At 40.7% G+C, this 21,134-nt stretch overlaps 3 protein-coding genes and 1 pseudogene across 6 annotated transcripts; 2 read left to right on the forward strand and 2 right to left on the reverse strand.

Annotated features, from left to right (window-relative positions):
* Nucleotides 1-145: 145 nt before the first annotated feature.
* On the reverse strand, nt 146-9,885 carry pnpla8 (patatin-like phospholipase domain containing 8). Of its 3 annotated transcripts, none has more exons than XM_086268226.1 (10): nt 9,716-9,885; nt 7,411-8,430; nt 6,233-6,382; nt 5,984-6,135; nt 5,708-5,802; nt 5,423-5,594; nt 5,186-5,243; nt 4,821-5,015; nt 1,521-1,716; nt 146-1,384 (listed from the first exon to the last, which is right to left on the reverse strand). In XM_086268226.1, the coding sequence occupies exons 2-10, from the start codon at nt 8,290-8,292 to the stop codon at nt 1,110-1,112; spliced, it is 2,175 nt and encodes a 724-aa protein (XP_086124352.1). In that variant the 5' UTR covers nt 8,293-8,430; nt 9,716-9,885; the 3' UTR covers nt 146-1,109. The 3 variants fall into 3 exon arrangements, with proteins under 3 accessions (XP_086124352.1, XP_086124353.1, XP_086124354.1); XM_086268227.1 differs by having other exon boundaries at nt 7,411-8,434; nt 9,768-9,881; XM_086268228.1 differs by lacking the exon at nt 9,716-9,885 and adding an exon at nt 9,037-9,281 and having other exon boundaries at nt 7,411-8,434.
* akap14 (A-kinase anchoring protein 14) lies at nt 8,823-12,203 on the forward strand. Its single transcript, XM_086268231.1, has 2 exons — nt 8,823-9,915; nt 12,093-12,203. The coding sequence occupies exon 1, from the start codon at nt 8,845-8,847 to the stop codon at nt 9,355-9,357; it is 513 nt and encodes a 170-aa protein (XP_086124357.1). The 5' UTR covers nt 8,823-8,844; the 3' UTR covers nt 9,358-9,915; nt 12,093-12,203.
* A 321-nt stretch (nt 12,204-12,524) lies between these two features.
* LOC147310452 (THAP domain-containing protein 5-like) lies at nt 12,525-18,396 on the reverse strand (annotated as a pseudogene). The gene is made up of 3 exons (XR_015125597.1): nt 16,243-18,396; nt 15,851-16,037; nt 12,525-15,502 (listed from the first exon to the last, which is right to left on the reverse strand). The product of XR_015125597.1 is annotated as a THAP domain-containing protein 5-like (transcript).
* On the forward strand, nt 16,930-19,434 carry LOC147310453 (dnaJ homolog subfamily B member 9-like). Its single transcript, XM_086268229.1, has 3 exons — nt 16,930-17,102; nt 17,392-17,633; nt 17,923-19,434. Exons 2-3 carry the CDS (start codon nt 17,417-17,419, stop codon nt 18,390-18,392), a joined length of 687 nt encoding a protein of 228 aa, XP_086124355.1. The 5' UTR covers nt 16,930-17,102; nt 17,392-17,416; the 3' UTR covers nt 18,393-19,434.
* Nucleotides 19,435-21,134: the final 1,700 nt, after the last annotated feature.

Genomic DNA, 21,134 nt, shown 5'->3' on the forward strand with positions numbered 1-21,134 from the left:
AAAAACTCCCCTCTAAACAACAAGAAACTTCTGGCAGAACCAGGGTCAGGTTTAATAATAACTAAGGATTAAATTCAAAGTAGTGTGTAAACACACAAAGACTGAGTGAGTGAAGAACACTTTGTGCAAGAAGGAAGAAGGAAGAGTGGTTTGACAGTATAATTTTATTATATCATTACATTTTGTTCATTTTTGGCATTCCACTAAGTAATGAAGGAAGGGGTCGGGGCAGGAAGGATTCTCACAATGTCAAGTCTATTTAGTTTATAAATTGTGCAGAAACAGAAATCAGGCTTGATTGAGGTTCAAGGTAAAAGCTTTATATTAACCATGGGGCCACAACTAGCTGCTTAAAGCGGGATAGACATGCTTTTTACCAGATTACAACATTTTCTTTTACTTTAGTATCAGTCTTCAAAGTAGCGGTATGTGCACACTTTTTTAAATTGTTAAATTCTAACACTTCATAATTACTTATGTCATAATTACCACAAAATGTATTTACATCATTCTCAACAGAGAGGCTAAGAATTACCCTTTAAAAAGTGCGTGAGGTGTTAACTTGTGTACAGTGTTACAGATAGGTAGTCACGCTCATGTTCTCACGGTGCAATCATGTATTAATTACATCTTTATGTATTCAAGTTACTGAAAAAGAAAACAAAGCTCACTTCCTTTACCCAATAACCATAGGTAAACTGTTGTGTATAACAGGTATCACATGCCCATCTTTGTGCGTCCCAAAAACCAGTAAACCAGCATTTTCTTACATTTTCCTCCTCCCTCAGTCATGTAAAGGTTTCCGCTGTAATGTCAAAACCTGCTCAGTTCTAATAGAACATTCCGTCTCCACTATAGACACATCCTTCCCCACCAACAGCAAATTGTATTACACTTGTTAATTATTAAACATCAATATGACCAAAGGATCTTTTCTTTTAGTGTTAGGTAGCTGCAGTAAAACAGTGTAAACATTTGTAATTTAACTTCAAACTGTCTCCTAGTATGCATCTTTTCCACAACATTGATTCCATTGGGGGTCTATTTGCCTCCCTCTCTGTGTCTTTGTACCTTAAAAAACAAACCCCTAGGGTCACACTGCTACCAGGCTAGAGCTTGGAGACGAAGGGGAAACCTTCGTACATGTCGGCCTTGAGCTTGGCCCACTCGGCCAGTCGCTGCATGGCGCTCTTCTCCTGGCCCAGGATGCTAGCCGCCTTCCTCAGCTTGGCCTCGTTGCGCTCGAGGTAGCGCTCGCCCTCGCTCTTGAGGAAGTTCAGCTTCTCTACACGGTTCTCATTCAACTGGATGTCCTCGCTCATGTAGGCGTTGAAACGGAAGTAGGTGTCCGGGGGCAGGAGAGCATCCAGCATGGTGTGTACTTCTGAAATAAGGATGGAGGGACATGTTTTTTGTTTTGTCCAATACTGGTTTTCATCACACCACCTCTAACCTTTCGTTTAGAAATAACTGCTTGTGGGATGTCAAACACTGATAAACAACATTTTGTGTGGTCCTACCCTCTGTATCTGTGGCACTGCTGATGACGTGAGCCAGTTTGGTCTTGAGGCTTGTGTAGGTTGTGCTATTCTTGCCCGCTGTCTCGTATCGCCCGGTGCCCAGAGACAGCACGCACTGCAGGGGTGTGTTTGGCCACAGACACTTACACTCATGAATGGCCAGAGCTGTGGGGTTGTTGATTAGGAGTCCTCCATCCTAGAGAGGAAGAAAGGCTGCCATGTTTTTATTGTGCAGAGAAAGATTTTTTGGTATGTGTCCTTTAGCTTAAATATATCTGTTGTGACAGCATGTTGAGGACAAATGAGGTGAAGTGGACAGGCTGTCCTGGAGCTACACAGCTTTGGGCGAGAGATGTGCTGTGCTGGAAAACGAAGTAAACAAGCCCGGAAAACAGTGGTTTTATCTGCCCTCAAAAATAAGTTGCATTTGGATCATTTGGACAGAAACTACCTACAGTACAAATGTAGCTTCACTGGTAAATCACAGTGCGTTTCAGGATTTTAATCTTACAACTTTCTTGTATTATCCCATTGCTTTTGCACTACCCATTTGGTGTGCATTTTTACTAAATAGTGTTAACAGATTCTTGACAGAATCATGAACAGAGAAAAAAAAAAGAAAAGAAAAAAGAATAATCCAGCTCAATGGCTGTCTGAACCGTTTTGCCGCTTCTGCTCTTTGTCAGCCTTTCACCAAGTTCAGTTCTGAATTTAATCCAAGCACTGAAGTTCTTTTGGCTGAGATTAAATAGTGTGAGAGTGTGGCACTCCATCTTGCCCCACAGAGAAGTGGGAAAAGGTTATTTCCACTCTTCTACAGGTGGTGGGGCAACAGAAAAGCAATGAAACTAATGCAGTAGTTTAGTTTGTAAGGATACAGAACCAGCATAAAAGACTTAGAAATCATTTTAGGATGCACATTTATATCAGACTCAAAGTGTCATCTGATGAGAGTTCCCTGTTTCACTCTTCAGAGTGACCGTAGGCTGTAACGGGTCAGTAGCACCAGGACAACAAACAAAAGCAGAAAGCTCCTGGTAACAAAAATCTTTTCTTCTGCTCTTCACTTATCCCACATTACATTAGACCACAGTAAATGTTGATCTTAATGGGTCTGCTCTGCTCTCAAGGCGTTCTTATGGTACAATAAAACATTAAAAGTGTCATTTTAAGCCTGATTGTGTGACTGTTAAGACAAAGGTGTAAGCAATTCATATATATTCGTATACTATAAGCTGCACTGCTGAGACAAACCACACAGATTCCTCTTGACTCTGACATTAAATGACATTCAGAACCCCTCTGATCTCAGTGACTGCAAGAAACTCCTTAGTAATGCTGTATGATGAAAACAATGGACTTGAATGTGTTCGTGTGTTTTTTTTAATCCCTTGCAGTGGCAGAACTCTCCTGAGAAATACCGCTGCAAGTGCTGAAAACTAGAGTAGGAGTGAGATCAGTGGGTGGCGAGGGTAGCTCAAAATGTTGATGAAACACTATTTGGCTCCAAGAGGAATTTGGAGAACAACGCACATAACTCTCTCAGTCTCTGTCTTTCCATCCCTGCTGTCAGCCCAGTGCATGGGAAACAGATACTTTTTGCAGAGGTGTAAGTGAGGAGAGAAATGTGCAAACAGAAACACACACACACACACACACACACACACACACACACACACACACACACACACACACACACACACACACACACACACACACGTTATACATGCAAACAGAAATGTAACTGTAATTGTGTTGGATAGAAAGGGAGATTACAGCCATGTCATATTTGCCTTGTTAATAAATGGAGAGAAAGCAGCAGACAGCTTAGCTTTTGTTAACTAAAGATTAGAGCACTTTTCCTGGGATAGTGCCACAAAAGAAGCTCTCCGGGCAAAGAATGAGCAGGCCTTTGGTTCTAAACCAATAACGTCTACAAGTATCAAGGCTTATGTAGACCAGAGGTGTAGATTATGACCTGTTATTGGCAAAAAAAAAAAAGGAAACACAAAAGGGGGGGTCTACAAGGACTACTGTATTAGAAAATGGCAGGGGAGAGAAGAAGGGACAAGGCTAATTTTGCTTAAGTAGGTTATCAAAATGAAGCTAAGCCTTGAGGAGAATTGCTGCCTGTAAGATCATCTAAAGATATCCTGCCCTAATAATACCACTTCAAAATAACACTTTAATATTAGTCTTTCTGGGCAACTTCCAGATTTATTAGAGTACAGCAAAATACCAGTGTGTTTTCTTAAATTGCAGCACATTTGAACTCTCAGGGCCACCGTCTAAGCCCCACCTAATACATTAAAAGCAATCAGTTTTTAAAATGAGAAAAAAAAACAATACATCTGACAAGAATCCAAACTAGAACCTAAATGACATATTGGGCAATATTACGGGCTGACTGATGATCTCTGTAGAGTCTGCATGTTCTCACTTTGCTCGTATGGGTTCGCCTCCCACATGCTTGTCGGGTTGTCCCGGGTGTTACCCTTCCTTTCGCTCTGTGACAACTGGAATAGGCTCCACACAGACACGGTTCCTTTAAAATATTCTCTTTCATAGGGAATCAGAAACTTTTGCAATTTCCCTCGAGGAAGGCCTCTCGGGGTGTAAAAAGGAGGATACCATTGATGTTTAAGGTCACAGACCAGGTCTGAGGACTCTCTCTCTCTCTCTCTGTACCGCCACCCCATTCTGTTGACTTTCCCCTCTGTCCTTCAGGCTCTTGACAGCCAGAAAAGAGGAAGAGCCAATTATGGGGCTGTTCCAAGGTTGTGAGTTTGAAATAGTGGAACAAATCTGCACATATATCCTTGATGCACAAACACACACGATGCACTGCAGCTTAGTTTATGTGTAATAAAATGCTCTATATAAATAAAACTGCCACTGCTGTTGCACGCAGTGCCTGTGTCCTTGGCACTGGTCCCTTAAAAAAGCAGCATCGTGGCAGAAGCGCATTGGTAGATTTCCTGGAAAGCAAACCTCTTAGAGACGTGCACTTTCACATGCCAATCTCAATCCCTGTTACTTCCATAACACTGGCTTAATTCTAGGCTTAATTTGTGACAGATAATTATTTTTATGGTTTTGAAAATGTGAAGGTCAACTGAAACCAAGACACAATAACTAAATTAATATATTGCGATTTAGTTAGTGAAGTGGATAAGCAGTTAGCAGCATGAGTGGATGGACAGATGAGTTCAGTTCAGACTTAAATTTAAGTTAAAAATAAATAAACTGAATAAACTGAACAGTCAAACATCTCCCAGTTGTCTCACATTCATGTTGTACCTGATGAAGGTCTTTTCCCAGAACAAATTCCTGAAAGTAGCCCGGAGCGGCAGACGAGGCCCTGATAGCCTGCCACATCTTGTGTTTGCAGTCTCCAAGGTAGTGAGATCTCACTCCTGGCATGAGTCGATAGTTCCTGAACACATATGCCTTCAGAGGAAGACCTCTATTCACAATAGTGCTCACTGCTGACACCTAGTGGGCATGAAAAGAACTTTTTAATTTTGAAATCAGTTTCATGAAACCCTTCAAGTCCTAAGTCCTCTGCGGTATAAACAATGAGAAAAGAAAATGAAACTAAACAGGCACATTAGAAATATTAAGATGTTAAACAAAATCCCATGGGTGTGCACTCAAACACTTACTTTTGGGCAGTGGGGATCCCTGGCACTCTCGATCATACGTCCATCACCCATCCGTTCTCTAAAGAAAACACAAAATTACATACAAATACTCTAGACTATCCTGGTGTCTTTGAAGCTGAGGACTGAAGAGAGGAAAGAAAGAATGCAAAAAGTGTACAAAAAAAGAAGAAAAAGAAAGAAAAAACAGACCTTTTTTTTTTTTTTTAAATAAGCAATGAAAGAGTGTTGCAGACTAACTTGAGGATGTTCTCCCACATTTCACTGTCATAGAAAGCATGACTCCAGCCCATCTTCATTGTTCCAACGATCACATTCTGTTTGAACACATCCGAGCCCAGCTCCCGGTACATCTTCTCGCACTCTTCCAGGGGGACCTGGAAAATCCCCAGCATGAAAGCCAGAATGGCACCTAATGGAAAGGAACAAGTGAGGACAGCTGACACCTAAAATCCTTTAATCGATTAGATAAATGATGGATTAAGCTTATAACAGACCGACAAGAGAGAGGTGGCAACACCATACCTGTGCTGACCCCGCAGATGTAATCAAAGAGCTGGTGGACTGGTTTCCCTGTGAGGTCCTGCAACTTATGGAGAGTCTGCAGGGCCAGCAATCCCCTGGAACAGTTTAACAATATATTTCAGTCTGTGTCCGCAACACTTTTACTTTAGACAGACTGATGTCTGCTGATCACCGTGTTTAAAAAGTTTGTTTCATTTACATTCATGTGCAGTAGATTTGTACTCTGTACTAGTTTAATATAATCTGGGTGTCTGTCTTTTTTTCCAAAAGCCGCACCTTGTTCCCCCTCCATCTATGGACAGGACTCTAATTCCTCTGCCTTTGACTGGTTCAGTGTAGCCAGTCAGGGCCAACGCTTCTCTCACAGCAGCCTGAAGAGGAAGATCTCTGGCCTGGCGCAGTCGTAGAAGGCAGGGCAGCACTTTCTCCTATCAGTCACAATAGTAAACACAGAAAATGAATGACTTTAATGACCATGTAACCCACATGTTACAAGAACAAGTTGAAATTACAAACAGCACTAACCTTGATGGCCACAACTCGAGTCTCTGGGAATTCCAGGAGATGGCTGCTAAGCTCCTCCACTCGAGCAGTGAGGAGTTTGACGTCGGTGACGGCCTGCAGCCCTTTCACCAGAGCTCTGGTCCTGTTGTCTACGCTCACCCTGGCTATTATCTAGGTGACAAACGCAGACAAAATAAAGCAAAGGTCAAAAATAATGTGGAAACTGTTTGGATATGTGTTAAATGACAATGACAAATAGTAGAGCTCATCATTTATAACATTTTTGGGGGATTATCAACCATCCCTTCCATGCCCAAAGACACGCTGCGCTACGTCATACATTTTTATATATCTGGGAGCTGAAGCAATAATTATGGGTAGTTCGACATGTGGAGGGGCAGCCTTTGTGGGTTTGAAATAAAAGGTTATTACATGCAGGAAAGGATGAGTTCATTCTACTCCCTTCACACAACGAGGTGATCTAATTGTAACCGGTATGAAAGGAGAACAGGAGGAGGAGAAGAGGAAGATCCAGTCACGTGACTATGAGAGATCTCTAGTTTGAGAAACAGTTGCCTCACGTGTCCTTAACTGCCAGCTTCATTAGACAGTAAAGGGAGCAGTACACACCGATGCATATTTCCCACATGGTGTAATCTTCATTTCTTAGAACTAGTGTTAATATAGATTTAGTTTTAGTCATAATCTTTTAGTCATAGTCTAAAAGGTCATAGCTTAGTCATTGGGATTCTTTTAGATTTAGTCTAATTTTAGTTCATACACAGTTCATAAAGCATTTTAATTTCCCTTGACATAAAATTAGAAATGTGACCATATACCTGCTCTTCTCTTCCTCACAAGTGTTGATGTTTTGTCCTGTTCTCAAAAAAAAATTACGATGGACAAATCAAATGTGCACAAAGGAAAGTAAGAAGATTCCTTCTGATTGGATCACTTCCAAACTTAATTTTTCTACGTGACTTATTTAGTTCTGACAGGATCTCGTCTCTCCAGAATAATTCCATCTTATTTTAATTTACTGAAGAAAGTGTAAATACATTTCATCTATGTTTTTGGCATTAGCTTTTATTTAAATTTTTCATTGTACTGCTTCTCCTCTCCTGTTCTGTTTTGCTTGTGAATGCGAATCAAAGCTCTGAAGCATGGATCGGTCATTAGCATCACATTTAACACCTCACCTTTTCCCTTTGAGTTAGCAGCTCTTGCTTTGCTTTGTCGGCTTTCTCTTCCTCACTCTCCGTCTTTACTTCTTCCTTCTCTGGAGTGGCATCATCCACGGCAACATCTGAAGACGTGTCTGCCATTTTTTTGGAATCGCTTCTAAATTTGGGGACCAGTGGTGCGATGTAGCTGCCGACAAAAGCCTGAACACTGGGCCGAGGGTAGGACAGATAATGAGTGAAGCCTTTTCTAGGGGAGGCCGTCGCCATAGCTTTGCTTTCGGCAGAAGGAGCCTCTACTGGAGGACTAGGCGAAGAGGAAGAGGCAGGAATTTTAGCTGGCGCCTCAACACTTTTTCCTACTGGGGACAAAACAGGAATGTGGTCCCCCTTCTTCTGAGAGGAAAACTGAGGAACTGGTCCAGCAACATGATCGCCCCCTTCTATGTGCTGCTGCTGCCTGCTCTCTCCTTCTGTGCTGGGTCCGAAATAAGCGTCAATGTGGTTGGCCAGCGTTTTGTAGGTCTCATCCATGTTGGTAGACAGAGCTGCTGGCTGGAGCAGCTGCATAGTTTGTTTTGCCACATTAGAGGACGGGGCAGAAACACTTGCTGCTGAATCCAAAGTGGACATGGACTTCTTTGTGGAAACAAAGGGCTTCTCTGTAATCTGCTGCTGCTCCTTATCTGTCTCCTCACCTTCATCTTCTACTTTCATTGTAGTTTCAGGTAGTGAAGCCTTTGAGGCTACTGTCTCGGCTTTTACCCGAGACTTTTCTGCGTGGGTGCTCTCAGCTGTGCCACCGCCGCCCCCCGCCTTGAGCCGGGAGAACTTGGAGATGAAGTCTGTGCCACCTACTGCCTTGGTAACACTGTCAAGTGTGATCCTAATCCGTGACATACGTCTCCTGTTTCACTGGGGATGGCAGGAGAGAAATACTTTCCTCAAGCAAACAGATGAGGCGATAACTTCTGGCAAATTCAGCAGCATTCTGGGAGGCTTTCTGCCATGAGTTTATTGTTCGCTGCTTGCAACACACTACCTGTAAAGATAAAAACAGAGATAAAAAGGAAATTATATAAAGAGGAACACTTGTATATCAGCCGGAAACCCAGTGTCCTCATATGGAAACCTTAAATTTGGGCTTTTTTGCACTTAATAAAGTGTTTTAAACACTGTAAATCAGTGACTTTGTTTTATGCTAAAATATACCTTATAGGATGGATATGAGGAAATACTTTAAAAAAATGTTCTCAGTTCAGATATAGTGCTTTTCTTTTATTTATCAGTTCAAACTAATTCCGAACAGCTAGGTGAAATCAGAAAACAAACAAAAACATCCCAAACAGAAGCTCAGGGCGATATTGGTTAACTTGCTTGCCATTGTAAATTTGGCCAACAGAGGCCGCCGTCTGACCGGTAACTATAGAAACAGTCCAACAAACAATACAAATGACCGCAACTTTCATCAAGATACTGTTAAAAAGGGGGACAACAATGAACCTAACAACAGAGTCAGCTCAGCTTGTAAAAACCCTGCTGGACCGACACCACCGCACTGAGAAGGCTGAGATGGATGATATCCCATGGGCTGCCTGCAAGGACTTCACAGTGAATGTCGGGGAAAAGCAGATTGGGGCTTACATTAAAACGTGGGAGCTCCCCTCTTGCTGGTTGTACAGTGTGGACTTTGTCTGCTCAACCGAGGAGGAGCACCGGACCTTCCACCACTACCGGGCCCGATTCAGCACCCCAACACCGAGGAAGCCAATTCGGGGGACAGCTAGCGTCTACTTCGTCGTGGATGTATCGAAGGTTAAACCTCAAACTCTACCAGTGGAAGTCAGCTTCATAGTGGAGTCAAACAAACTGGTGCACACACCGGGGAGGACCAGGTTTAGAGAGAAGTGGCTGGTGGACGTTATAGAGAACAAGACTTTGCTCCAACGAATGGTAGACCTTTAAACCCAGCAGATAAAAATATCGCTCCTTAAGTTCCTGGGTGTTAGCTCTGCACTGTGAGGGTGCTTTTAAACTTCATTAGCACCCCACCACACATACTTCGAAACACAAAAAAGGCTAAATAACGACCATTATCTGTTCTCTGGGTCCGCTTTGTACAGTTTGTTTTGGCGCTAGGCGTTAGCAGAACCAATTCAAACGTATTAGTGACTAGAAAGCTTCTTATTTTATATAACACGCTTATGTGAAGGAATAAGCACCTGACCCATGATTTCTGAAAGCTAGCTTACTAAACAGACGTCTAAACGTAAACATGTGACCTCGCTGGTACCTGACAGCAATACTAGTGAACATAAAACACCTACCTTTCTAACACTATTGGTGATAGCAACATGAGCAGATCGTCTCCTCACCTTCTGGAACCCAGAGCTCCTGGAGTGTTTCATTAGTATGAGGATGGTACCTTAGAAAAAAATAAACAGGAAGAGGAGAGGAAGTTACGCATGTGGGCATAGTTCAGCGGACCGTTTCCCCTGCAGTGGTTTAGGTGTGCCACTAGAGGTCAGTAAAAACACATTAGGAATAAGGAGATAAGAGGAGCGTTACAACATCAGTTAAAATCTTGAAATCCTTTGAGAGCCACAGGTTTTCATTTCTAAAATGACAACAAAGAGTAAGGGGGAAGTTCCTTTTCAACAAAACCCTCTTTACTGTGCTATGGTGGCAAAACACAACAAGAGTCATCTCTTTATATTGTAAGGTAAAGGCCCTGCAGTATTAGAGAAAAAAATCCAATAATCAAGCACTTTGCGAATGTGGAGGGAAGAACTCCATTTTAACAAGAAGAGACGTCTTCCTGACAGAATCAGGCTCAGGTAGGGTCTGTCATGCACAATTGGGAAGTGGGGGAAAGAGAAAAGAAGAAAGAAAAGAGGAAAGAAAAAGAGAGCACAGGGAAACAGGTTTGGGATCATTGTCTTGTTGAAAAAAGTCAGATACTTTCCAGGTGGTATTGCACGGTGGATCAAAATCTTTTGATGATCTTTACTTTTCTGTGTCCATTATTTCATTCATTTTGGTAAAACTAATGGAACACCCGTGTGTCTCTAAACTATGACATAGCCTCCACCATCTCTTCTGTACATACAGACAAAGATTTGAACCAAAAATGTCACATTTGTTGGGTTTTTATGTGTAGGATAGTGGATCAATAGCCTAGTAGTTAACAAATATATTTAACACATGACATATAACACTTTGGTACAAGACTGAGCACAATGTCAGGGTGGACTGCATCATTAAAGACACCTGGTATAAAAATCTATGGATCCATCTGCTGTGGCAACCCCATATGAAGCTTCTTGTGTAATTTGGCATACATCAGCCTTATGTCTCTGTTTCCCTTCATTAAGAATGGCTTCTTGACAGCCCCCCTGCCCTTTGACTGAGATATAAGTGATGTCTCTTTAAATGTCTCACAAGAAATTTCAAATAAACGGTTTTTTGTGTTCTTTAACAATTAATTCTTTTTCTACAGTTAATTTTTTTTTCACTTAATATGTTTGGTTCAGTCAATGTGATGAATCTCTGTTAAGTCATTAAGGTTGTGTTATCTCATGCTCTTATTAATGCTTGGTTTAAATTATCTTTCCAAATTGAGGTAATGTTACTGATCTGGTCACGACATGGCACTATTGCTCATTCCAATATGGATGGTTTCACAGTAAACACTTTTAGACTTATAACTTTTTAACAGAAGAACCCCTTCTGTTAAAACATAAGCAGGAAAAAAACTCTGTTCGCAGGATTTTTTGGGGGGTCTATTTGACAATAAGGCATCTATATTCATTAATTTTGGGGCAATAATCTACTGCTATTCTTATTCAATCTCACTTTTCTATTATCCTCAGTCTATATGTCAGCTGTTTTTTGATTATACCAGGGAAACTACCACCAAGCCATATGCATGACTACTTCAGTAGCTCTTAGTACAAGTCACTGCATCAAAACCTAACCTTTTTAAGACAAAGATACGTGGTATTTAGTACTTTTTTTCAGTAGCTTGAAGGTCATTTTGGCATACAGTAAACGGTTGTTTTAAGCAACAACAAATTTACAAGATGCCGTTTGAGTAGCAGGACAGCCAAAAAGCAATAGCTTATCCTATTTGTCTAGTTGTTGCTCATCTAAATCACAAATGCAAAAAGTCTGGACCTATGAGAGACGCTTATCTGTACGCTGAGTTTCCAAGGTCTGCGAAGGATATGGGCACAACCTTTAAAATCTCCCTAGTCATAGCAGATATTACAAGGTCAAACACAAAACAATCGACCTGCACATTTTAAAGAGACTCTGACATTTTTAAATGATTATTTTCATCTTAAAACAGAAGTTTTAAGAACTTCACACACAGGTTCGCTGACACTTAAAAAGTCAGTGTTCAAATAAACTTAGATATAAGTTTTAGATATATCTTTTATAATCTTTTATCATTTTAATCTCAAAAGAACAGCGTGGACAGAGTTCACTTGTCATGATGCTGTGGATAATCCTGATGTTTAAAAAAAGAATATTGATAACATATATAATATCTCAAAAGATGTGTAACTGTTGTTTTTGCACAGCTTTTGTAGAGTTATAGACAACTCTCTCTGTCTGCCTTTGTTTCTTTTTGAGTGTTTTTCGTTTTTCAAAAAAAGAGAAAGCCCACGAGTGTTGGAAATGTGCTTCCTCCAAAGGGTGTCTGGAGTCTCACTTAAAGACAGCATGAGGAGCTTGGTCACCTGGGACGGGCTCAGAGTAGAGCCGCCACTCCTCCATATAGAAAGGAGACAGCTTAGGTGATTCAGGCATCTGACTAGAATGCCTCCTGGACGACTCCTAGGTGAGGAATTTCTGGCTTGGTAACACCTAGCTGTCTATAGACTGGACTGGAAACGCCTGGGTGTCTCTAAACTGACTTGGAAACGCCTAAATGTCTCTAAACTGACTTGGGAATGCGTCAGTGTCTCTAGACTGACCTGGGAATGCCTGGGTGGTAATGTCTTTGCTTAGACTGCTGCCCGTGGTACCTGAATCTGGATAGGTATTAAAATAATGGATTGATGGATGGCTGGATGAAAGTAAAACACCTGGCTTGAAGTACCTCTTCAGACTTTTACTAGTTTAGGCTAAAGCAGGCTGTAAGAATGACTTAAAACACTTTTTACTGTGATCCACCAAAGAAGAAGAAAGCTGAGATATCTCTGAGATATATAGCAGTATCCCAATACTGAAAATGCACAGCAGCATTATTTCAATTCCAGTTTGAGAGGCATAAAGGCAACAACAGCAATTTGTGCTTAAATAGGTGCCAGCTATTGTGTAAAGCATCGTGTAAAGACAGTGATGATGATTTTCTTTCTCCAGCAGGTGGAGCTGAAGCACAAAGAGATATACTTAAGCTGGATCACCATCATTTTCAAAACATGAGGAGAAAAACAAATGAACACATTGTCAGTAGTCTTCAGCTCAATTTCAAACCCAGAAAATCTAGACTTGTGGTCACCTGACCCTTGTCACTTGAATCTACACTGCACAAAAAATGCCCCTGCATGAAAACTGAATCATATGCTTAGTTTGCCATCATCACAATACACCTGCATCAATGTTCACTCAATACTCTTTTTGCAGACTAAATGTTTGAAGAAAAAAACTTAAAAAAATGAATGAATGCACTGATACAACAGAGTTAAAATGGAGAGAATTTACCAGCAGCACATCAAGGTATCACAGTTTGTCCAGTTCTATTTATATTAATTCAGTCTTAAAACAAAACACAATTAAATGACTAATTGTATAACATGTAGCACTTAAGCAGCACACCAGTACATTAAATGTAAACCACTTAAATCTTGTTAAAAGAAAACATATGAAATGCATAAGTGATAACAGTGACATCGTGCAGCAAACAAACTGAGTATAACAAAGGAAGCTGCCGACAGACCACACAGTGAAATGCAACAACGCTGCACAGGGCAGCAGTCAAATAACCATTAATAAGTTAGGAAGTTAAAACTGATCACAAGATAGAGTAGAAAATTACTGTGCACAAGTCTTAGGCACTAAACATTCTCGCAAATAATAGTTTTTATTTAGTAAACTTATATAAAGTGCAGTAATGCATTTTTGGCGTGGCCAACTTTGAAACAGCAAGAACAGGAAAACTTTCACAGTTTTTCAAGCTTCTCAGCAGAAAGGCCGTTCCAAGCATCTCAGAGAAGTTGCCCCAGCTCTTTTGCAGCACCTCAGATGCATCTGCTGCAGGGCTCTTGTTCTTTATGTCTCTGGATTGCAGTCATGTTGCAGAATTTGCGTCCGTTCAGATACCACATCTAAGGTTCCTAAAACTTCTGCACTGCATCCCGTAATAATAATAATAATAATTATGCACTGTAACAAAGCACTGAGAAGCTGTAATCCAGCTCCAGCAGGTGGAACCTTAAAGATGATCTGATACACGTGTGTAATAACAGAAGCAGGGAACCGTTTTGTAGAACACTGAGCTGGATAAAATGAGGCACAATGGCCTTCTTTCATTCATTCAATCAAACATGGACACCAGCCAGTTTTCCTCATCACTATACTGATAATAACCCAACAGGCATGTGCCACATTGTTCCACCCCACATTTCTCTATATAGGAATGCGTGGAGAGACGGTGATGTGTATGGTGGAGAAAGCTGTGAGCTTACTGAACATGAATTCTGTGTTTGCACAGCAGTCGTAATGGTTAAAAAAGAGGAGAAAAAACCCACATCATATAAGCTTCTGTTCAGACAGAAGTACAAAGGTTTGATGTTAAAGACGCAATAAATGGACCAATGATGAAAGCACATCAATGCCATGCTTATTTACTATTATTATTATTATTATTATTGTTATCTGTCCCCCATTTTAACCACTTAAAGCTGGGATATGATCACAGGTGTGATAAGGTATCCCCATTTTTGTGTTATGTAAAACATATTTTGTGTTTTCTTCATTAGAATGCATTACACTTATTTCTGTGTTATAGTTTTATACATTTTTAAAACTGTAAATGAATACATGAATATATATTACATTGTTATTATTGTCATTTCTTTTTTTTTTAGGTATTTGCCATATTATTTTGTTAGAAATTGTGTTTAAATTGTCTAAAACAGCCATGGCTTCATCCTTTGAGGATATGCATGGTCTGAGGCTGGTCTGACTTTATTATGTGTGTACGCATAAATTCAGGTCAGCATTAAGGAATCCAGCAGACATATGACTGAAGCGCAGCGTCTTCTGGTGTGCTTTGTGTAAGGTTTGTATGAAAGCATTTGCAACATTTCTACAAAAGCAAATTAACTGTAAGAATATATTAACATCTCGTTCCATCTTGTAAAAATTCAGACCAGCACAGATGATATACACTCTTTTAAACTTTCTGCTTCTCTTTAAAAACAGCACCATCCCTCTTCAGGAGGGCTACCTCGTTCTCCAGGGCACGGATCTTAGCCACCGTGCTCTCCTCCCTGCGATCCAGTTCTAAGATCTTTGCGTGCAAACTCAAGATCTTCCTCCAGAGCTCATCTTTGTCAGTATCCGGTCTGCAGTACGAATGCTCAAAAACAGAAACCTTCTCTTCATCAGTGAGTCCACTCTCTGCTAAAAAACAGCCTGTGGTTTTGTCCTTGACCAGTTCCATGGGGACAAAGCTAAAAGCCTGACCCAGCACTGCCTGGAATGCATCTCCATCCATGTTTGCCCCTGCATCAGAGAATGAACCTGGCTCACAGCACAATACAGTCACAGTGGACTCGGCCTGCTCTTCAGAACAGAGTTCCCTGCTTGGAGACTGTGCTGCCGTTTCACCATCAAGTGGTTTCTCACAAGCACCAGTCTGTATCTCAGAACGTTCTAAATGAGAGTCCAACACTGCAGGTTCAAATACCATCTCTGTGCGTTCCCCAGACATATTGTTTATCACTGCTGACTGGGACTTTCTGCCTGTTTTGCTCAAAATGAGTGGCCTTTTTTTACTGGCAGGAGAGTCGAATGTTGCAAGCTCAGGATCACCGAGTGAAATGTTGGTTTTAGCCTTGAGGCTTCTTTTCAGGTTTGTCGTTTTCTTCTCATCGTCCTGGAATAAAAGATAAAAGGTCTTCATTAATGGGAATTAACAGAAAATCAACAAGTTTTGGCGCAACAAACGCGTGGTAAGAAACTGCTTAAATCCTTGCCTGCACTCTCTTCGTCACCACTCTTGTATCCTGTCTCTTGTTTTGATTGGTTGACCCCAGGTATTTAAACTCACCTGCCTTCACTACCTCTTTTCCTTGCAGTCACTGTTATAACATAGTACTAATATATACAAATATATATATAAATACAGGCTTAACTCCACAAGACTACGCTTTATACTCAAAGTTTAAGAAGTTATTAAGAAGCTAAAATTGTATTCTGAGCTTGATGTTTTCTAGATACATACATCTTCACTAGAAGGAAAAATGGTGGGGATGGCTGTATTCTTCAGGTACCGGATTCCCCATCGAATATCGAAGCAGTCCGCTGTAAAGTGCTCACTGCACAGATACTGATGTCGACTAGGGGTCCACTGCTCCCTCTTCATGTTGCTCACCCATTTCTGAAGCCTGGACTTGTCTTGCAAAGGAAACCTTTGAGAGATAGACCGATAATAGAGAGCTTTAACTCTAAGCACTGGAGTGTGATTTGGATCAGCCCAACACTACCCTCGTGTCATTACAAGCAAGCACTATGATATACTTAGATGACATCCTTTTTGCACCTCCTGCAAGTGACATCTTTCACCAATTAAGCCAAGCAACACGTTACAGATTAACTAAAACAACAAAAACATACGGGTAGAAGCTGATTCTCTTGCTGTCTTGTCTTGATGCAGTCCCCCCACGGTTTCTGCAAACTCTCACAGCGCAGTAGCGTGGCATATCTGTAGACAGACTACATGAAAACACATCGGCGAGACCCGTTCGAGGATACAATTAGAAAAAAAGAAAAAAAAAAACCCCACACACCAGCTCGTAGATGATTATATCCGGTTTGTGGCCCTCGTAACGGAAGTGACGTGTACAGCATTTATTTTCTTTTTTACTGGCTCTTTCACGTCATCACTTATTAGACATATTTGCATCGAAATTAAGATTCCCTATGAGGATATAACTTTTTTAAATAAAATTATTATTTTCATTATTTGTATTAAATAAAAACCTACAAAATAATAACGCACGCGCTAAATAAAAAATGTACCGATGGCAAAACCTGTATAGGTCTTACGGCATTTGTCTATAAAGTACAATCGACGTTTTAATCTTTGAAATCTTTCATTTAAATTTACTATTGACTTTCAATGCTTCCGTTTTCCCCAACCCTCGGATTATTTAAGTATTCTAATTCTGCTAAATCGATTACGTCAAAATTGAATAGAAAAGCAAAGGCGGAAAAGATAAGCAGATTATTTTCTTGCGTTACCTATACCTACGTTCCGCCCTGGCCTTAAATCTTCCACGTGCGCATATTTTCCACCAATCACAACGGTCTGAATCACTGTGTTCGGAAACCCACCAATGGCGTTGCGAGTCGTGGTGTTACGGCTCAGGAATGCAGCTAGACAACAACTGTTAGCTTTCGTTTCACATCAGCTGAGCTGGAACCTCCGGCGATTAACACCAGTATCCCCACGCTGTTTGTTACCTTGTATACAGGTAAGCTCTCAGTTTTAACTTAGCTACTTTAACTTAGCTGCCGCCGGTGGCTCTTTATAGGGTATAATTTACAAGCTTTTAAAAGGTCAAACTAGTTACTCCTCTTTTCCAGTAAAAGTTGTCATTTTTCTTGTTTGCGACGCCTTCTGCCTTCAGACTCGCTCGAAAGTTAATAACTGCTTGTATCGTTTGACAAAACGGTAACAATTTTATCCTTTTAAGGCTTCAGAAGTGTTTCAGAATTGTGTGAAACGTTTTTAACACAGTTGTCTAAATGCTGTTCTCACAGACGGAAAGGTGTCTAAACCACCAGTATGGCCACAGCGCAGTCGACGTTGCTGCTAGCAGTGCATATTCTGCTCATCTCAGAGTTCATTCTGGCCAAAAGGGACTACTACGACATACTAGGGGTGCCGAGAGATGCTACCGAGCGGCAGATCAAGAAGGCCTTCCACAAGCTGGCCCTGAAGTACCATCCTGACCGAAACAAGGGGCCAGACGCTGAAGCCAAGTTCAGAGAAATAGCAGAGGGTAAGTTACACATTATGTCAGTCTGTATTGTTGGGAAAGAGTCCTCATACAGTTGATCTAGAGACCTAAAAGCAAAATAGTTGCTACTTAAAAGTTTTTTTTTTTAAGGATTCTGATGTTAGAGTGGACTTAAAGGGGAGGATCTGCCCCAGCAGTCGCACCTTTCCTTGTTTTTGTTGACGTAATTGCACACTATGGTAACGGCTAAAGGGTTACACGCCCCATTCTGTGCTTTTTGTAACTTATTTCCTAATGAATTTAATCTTATATATATATTTGTGTCCTCCAGCATATGAAACCTTATCGGATGATAAGAAGAGGCAAGAGTATGACCAGTTTGGACATAGTGCTTCATCAGGGGAGGGCCAGAGAGGAGGAGACTACGACTTTAACCAGCACTTCAAGTCATTCAACTTTGATGACATTTTCAAAGACTTTGACTCTTTTGGTCAACATCAACAACAACAACACCACCAACACCACTTTCACTCCCACTCTAATTCCCACCACAAGAGACACTTTGACAGCCACTTCCAGGCTCATCGAGAGGCCATGAATGGGCACAGGAGGCAGTTTCAGCAGGGCAGCTTTGGCGGAGGACTATTTGATGATATGTTTGAGGACTTGGAGAAGATGTTTTCCTTTCACACGCACAGCTCCAGGACTGAGAACAGATTTCAGGGCTCAGGGAAGCAACACTGCAGGACAGTGACGCAGCGTAGGGGGAACATGGTGACCACCTTCACTGACTGCTCTTAAGACAGGCTGGATAGTGGGGGGGGGGGGGGGGTTCTTTGTGGTTTTTGAAATTGAAAGCTAATTTATCACTTGGTGAAACAGAGTGGCTTTGTGTGGCTTTTTGTAATTGCATGTAATTTCCTGTATGAACAAATATCTAAGCTAGCCTGAAAAATGGCTGCTTCCAAGCAATAACTCATTCATATTATTATTATAGCATAGTAATAAGTCTTAAGATCAGTCAGATACCTCCCTATCACCTCGCTTTCCAGGTTCGTTATGTTTACAATCTGATTCTCAGGCATGGCCTATGCTTAGTTTAAAAAGAGTACTTTTCTCTTGAGCAGTGAAGCAATTAGATGCGTTAGAATTCACATTTGTGAAAATGGGAAACCATAACTCTGCAGCTATATAGGCCATATTTTATTTTATCTCATCAATAGAAACCTTTTTCTCATCCAAAACCAAGACTTGCAGGTTTTGCACATTTGGTTTCCTGACAACCCCCTTTTTTTTCCTTTATTTTGGTGAAAGGATACATTAACAATCAATTCTTCTAACTGCATTTGTGGATGCACTACATTCACCTGGAATGTGTACAGTTTGGCCATTATCAACTGTTACCTCGTTTAGGTTTTTTTTTGGTTGTTGTTGTTTTTTTTCCTCTTCCAACAGAGTGGCATCTACCTTTTACTCAGTCAGGGTTGGAAATTAACATCAGTCCTATGACAAAAACTGGCAGACTTGGCCACAGGCAAAGTCGGCGGAGGTGTTTGCATGCGTGATTGCTTGGCTGTTTGTTTGTTTGTTTGTTTTTTGTTTGTTTGTTGTTTTGTTTTTTCATTTGGACCAGCTATCACAAAAACCACCCAGGCTCATCTGCCAGTCAAACTGAGTGGTCTGACAAGTTAAGATTCCCTAAACTGATCATAACGTGCAATATTTAGCACCTTTGCTCTTCATGTTGCCTATCTTCTATAGACCGTGCTGTGTAAATGTCATTGTCTAATGTCTGCACTTTGAATGCGTGCGTGAGTGTCTTGAATATCAATTGGTTGCAAAATGTTTGGAGAATGAATAAAAAAATATATATTAGAGGAAAGTTTGTGCTTGTGTTTAACTGAATTGGGAAAGGAGGGAGGCAGTAATGCACTTGTGTAATTGGTCTTTGTTATTAATGTGCTTTATTGTTTATGATTGTATTCTGATTATAAAATATGAATTATATTTGCATGTGAAGCACACACCAATGCAAATGTAGAATAAGTTCCGTGTCATGTGGTCTCATGAGATGAGATGCAACTAAAAGGAGAAGCTGCTTGATGTGTGAAGCCACAAAGTGCAAGTTGCTGCACTGGCTTCTGCACACTGTTTTACATGCATACGTGTTATACAGTCTCAGATAAACAGACTGTATCAGTTTTGTACAGTAAGTGAGAGATCCACTCAAGGATATTTACATAACACAACACAACTGCACATTGGATGATTCTTATGTGAAACTTAATAGTTGATTTGACTGAAAGACAGTTTTTCACGCTCTTTTTAAGGGTTCAAATGCATGGATCATAACCCACCCCCCAATTTTACTTATTTGGGTCACCCAGTTACCAAAATACACAAGTAACCCACTTTCAGTTTTGCCAGCATTTTACCTGATAAGCAATTCTTGCCTACTTCCAGTAGAGGTCATACTTTCTTAAAGCAGGAAAAGTGTTTTGAGCGCAATCTGCAACATTCATTGGCTTATCAGGTGACACAGAGGCAACCTTGACAAAAATAACAACATGGTGGGTTAGAAACCTAGGTAATGCTTTTTATTAAAATTCGGGCTATAATGCATTACAAGAAGGGTGAACCGTTCCTTTGATCGTATACTCATAGGGGTCTTTTGAAACACTCTTTGTCTGCTCCCTCACCCAGTTCTAATTTTCCATGGGAGACCCTACCAGGGTGCAAAATCTCTCTGACAGCATAGCTCCTGGGATCTCTGGGACACACAAACCCCTCCACCACGATAAGGCAGCGATTCACAGAGGGGTATCTGTAACACCTATACACTCAATACAATACTTTTATTAAACACTTTTAAATAAAGTCAAAGTTTGAATTTCTCTCATAATCCACTGAGAGACTATATTTTCAAAAAAATCTGCTGTTGTCAAAATACTTATGACTCTAACTGCATCTCCTCTCCTTAAATCCCCTCCCTGTTTTATCTTTCAATCTTGAAATCTAAAGTTGGCTTAATTACATATTTTTACCCACTGTTTATCCAGCACAGCAATAAATAACATAATTATTTCATTTCATGAAATGGCAAACCATTTTCCTACAATTTCTCTATGTCATTTAGTGGGTTTTCCTCAAGTACAAAGCAAAAGCTTAACTTAATTGCTGTACCTGAGAAACAAACATAGCAGGAGGGTTAAAGCATTAAAACCGAATGCTCATGAGATCCAACCACAAGATAATAAAATAAAATATTAAAAACAACAAGAGAGAAAGTAGAAGAAAAAAGACTGTGGCATAGCAATCCCCTTAACGTCTCCATTTGAAAAAAAAAAATGAAGTGAGCATGTGTATTAGCAGAGAGCTCTGTGGTGATAAGGTTGGCTAATAAGTAATAAACACTGGTTAACAAGTAATCCTGATGGCCATCATATTTTTCATAAATTTGAATAAGGTTAGAGATCCAGCACACCATGGTCTTGCAAATCTGCAGCGTCACAGAGCTAGCATGACACTGCAGATTTCTTTATA

This window comes from Aulonocara sp. 'chitande type north' Nkhata Bay, linkage group LG17 (assembly GCF_057382095.1).
Source record: "Aulonocara sp. 'chitande type north' Nkhata Bay isolate Kocher_YH1m ecotype deep benthic linkage group LG17, A_spYH_male_GT1.1, whole genome shotgun sequence".
Classification (NCBI taxonomy): domain Eukaryota; kingdom Metazoa; phylum Chordata; class Actinopteri; order Cichliformes; family Cichlidae; genus Aulonocara; species Aulonocara sp. 'chitande type north' Nkhata Bay.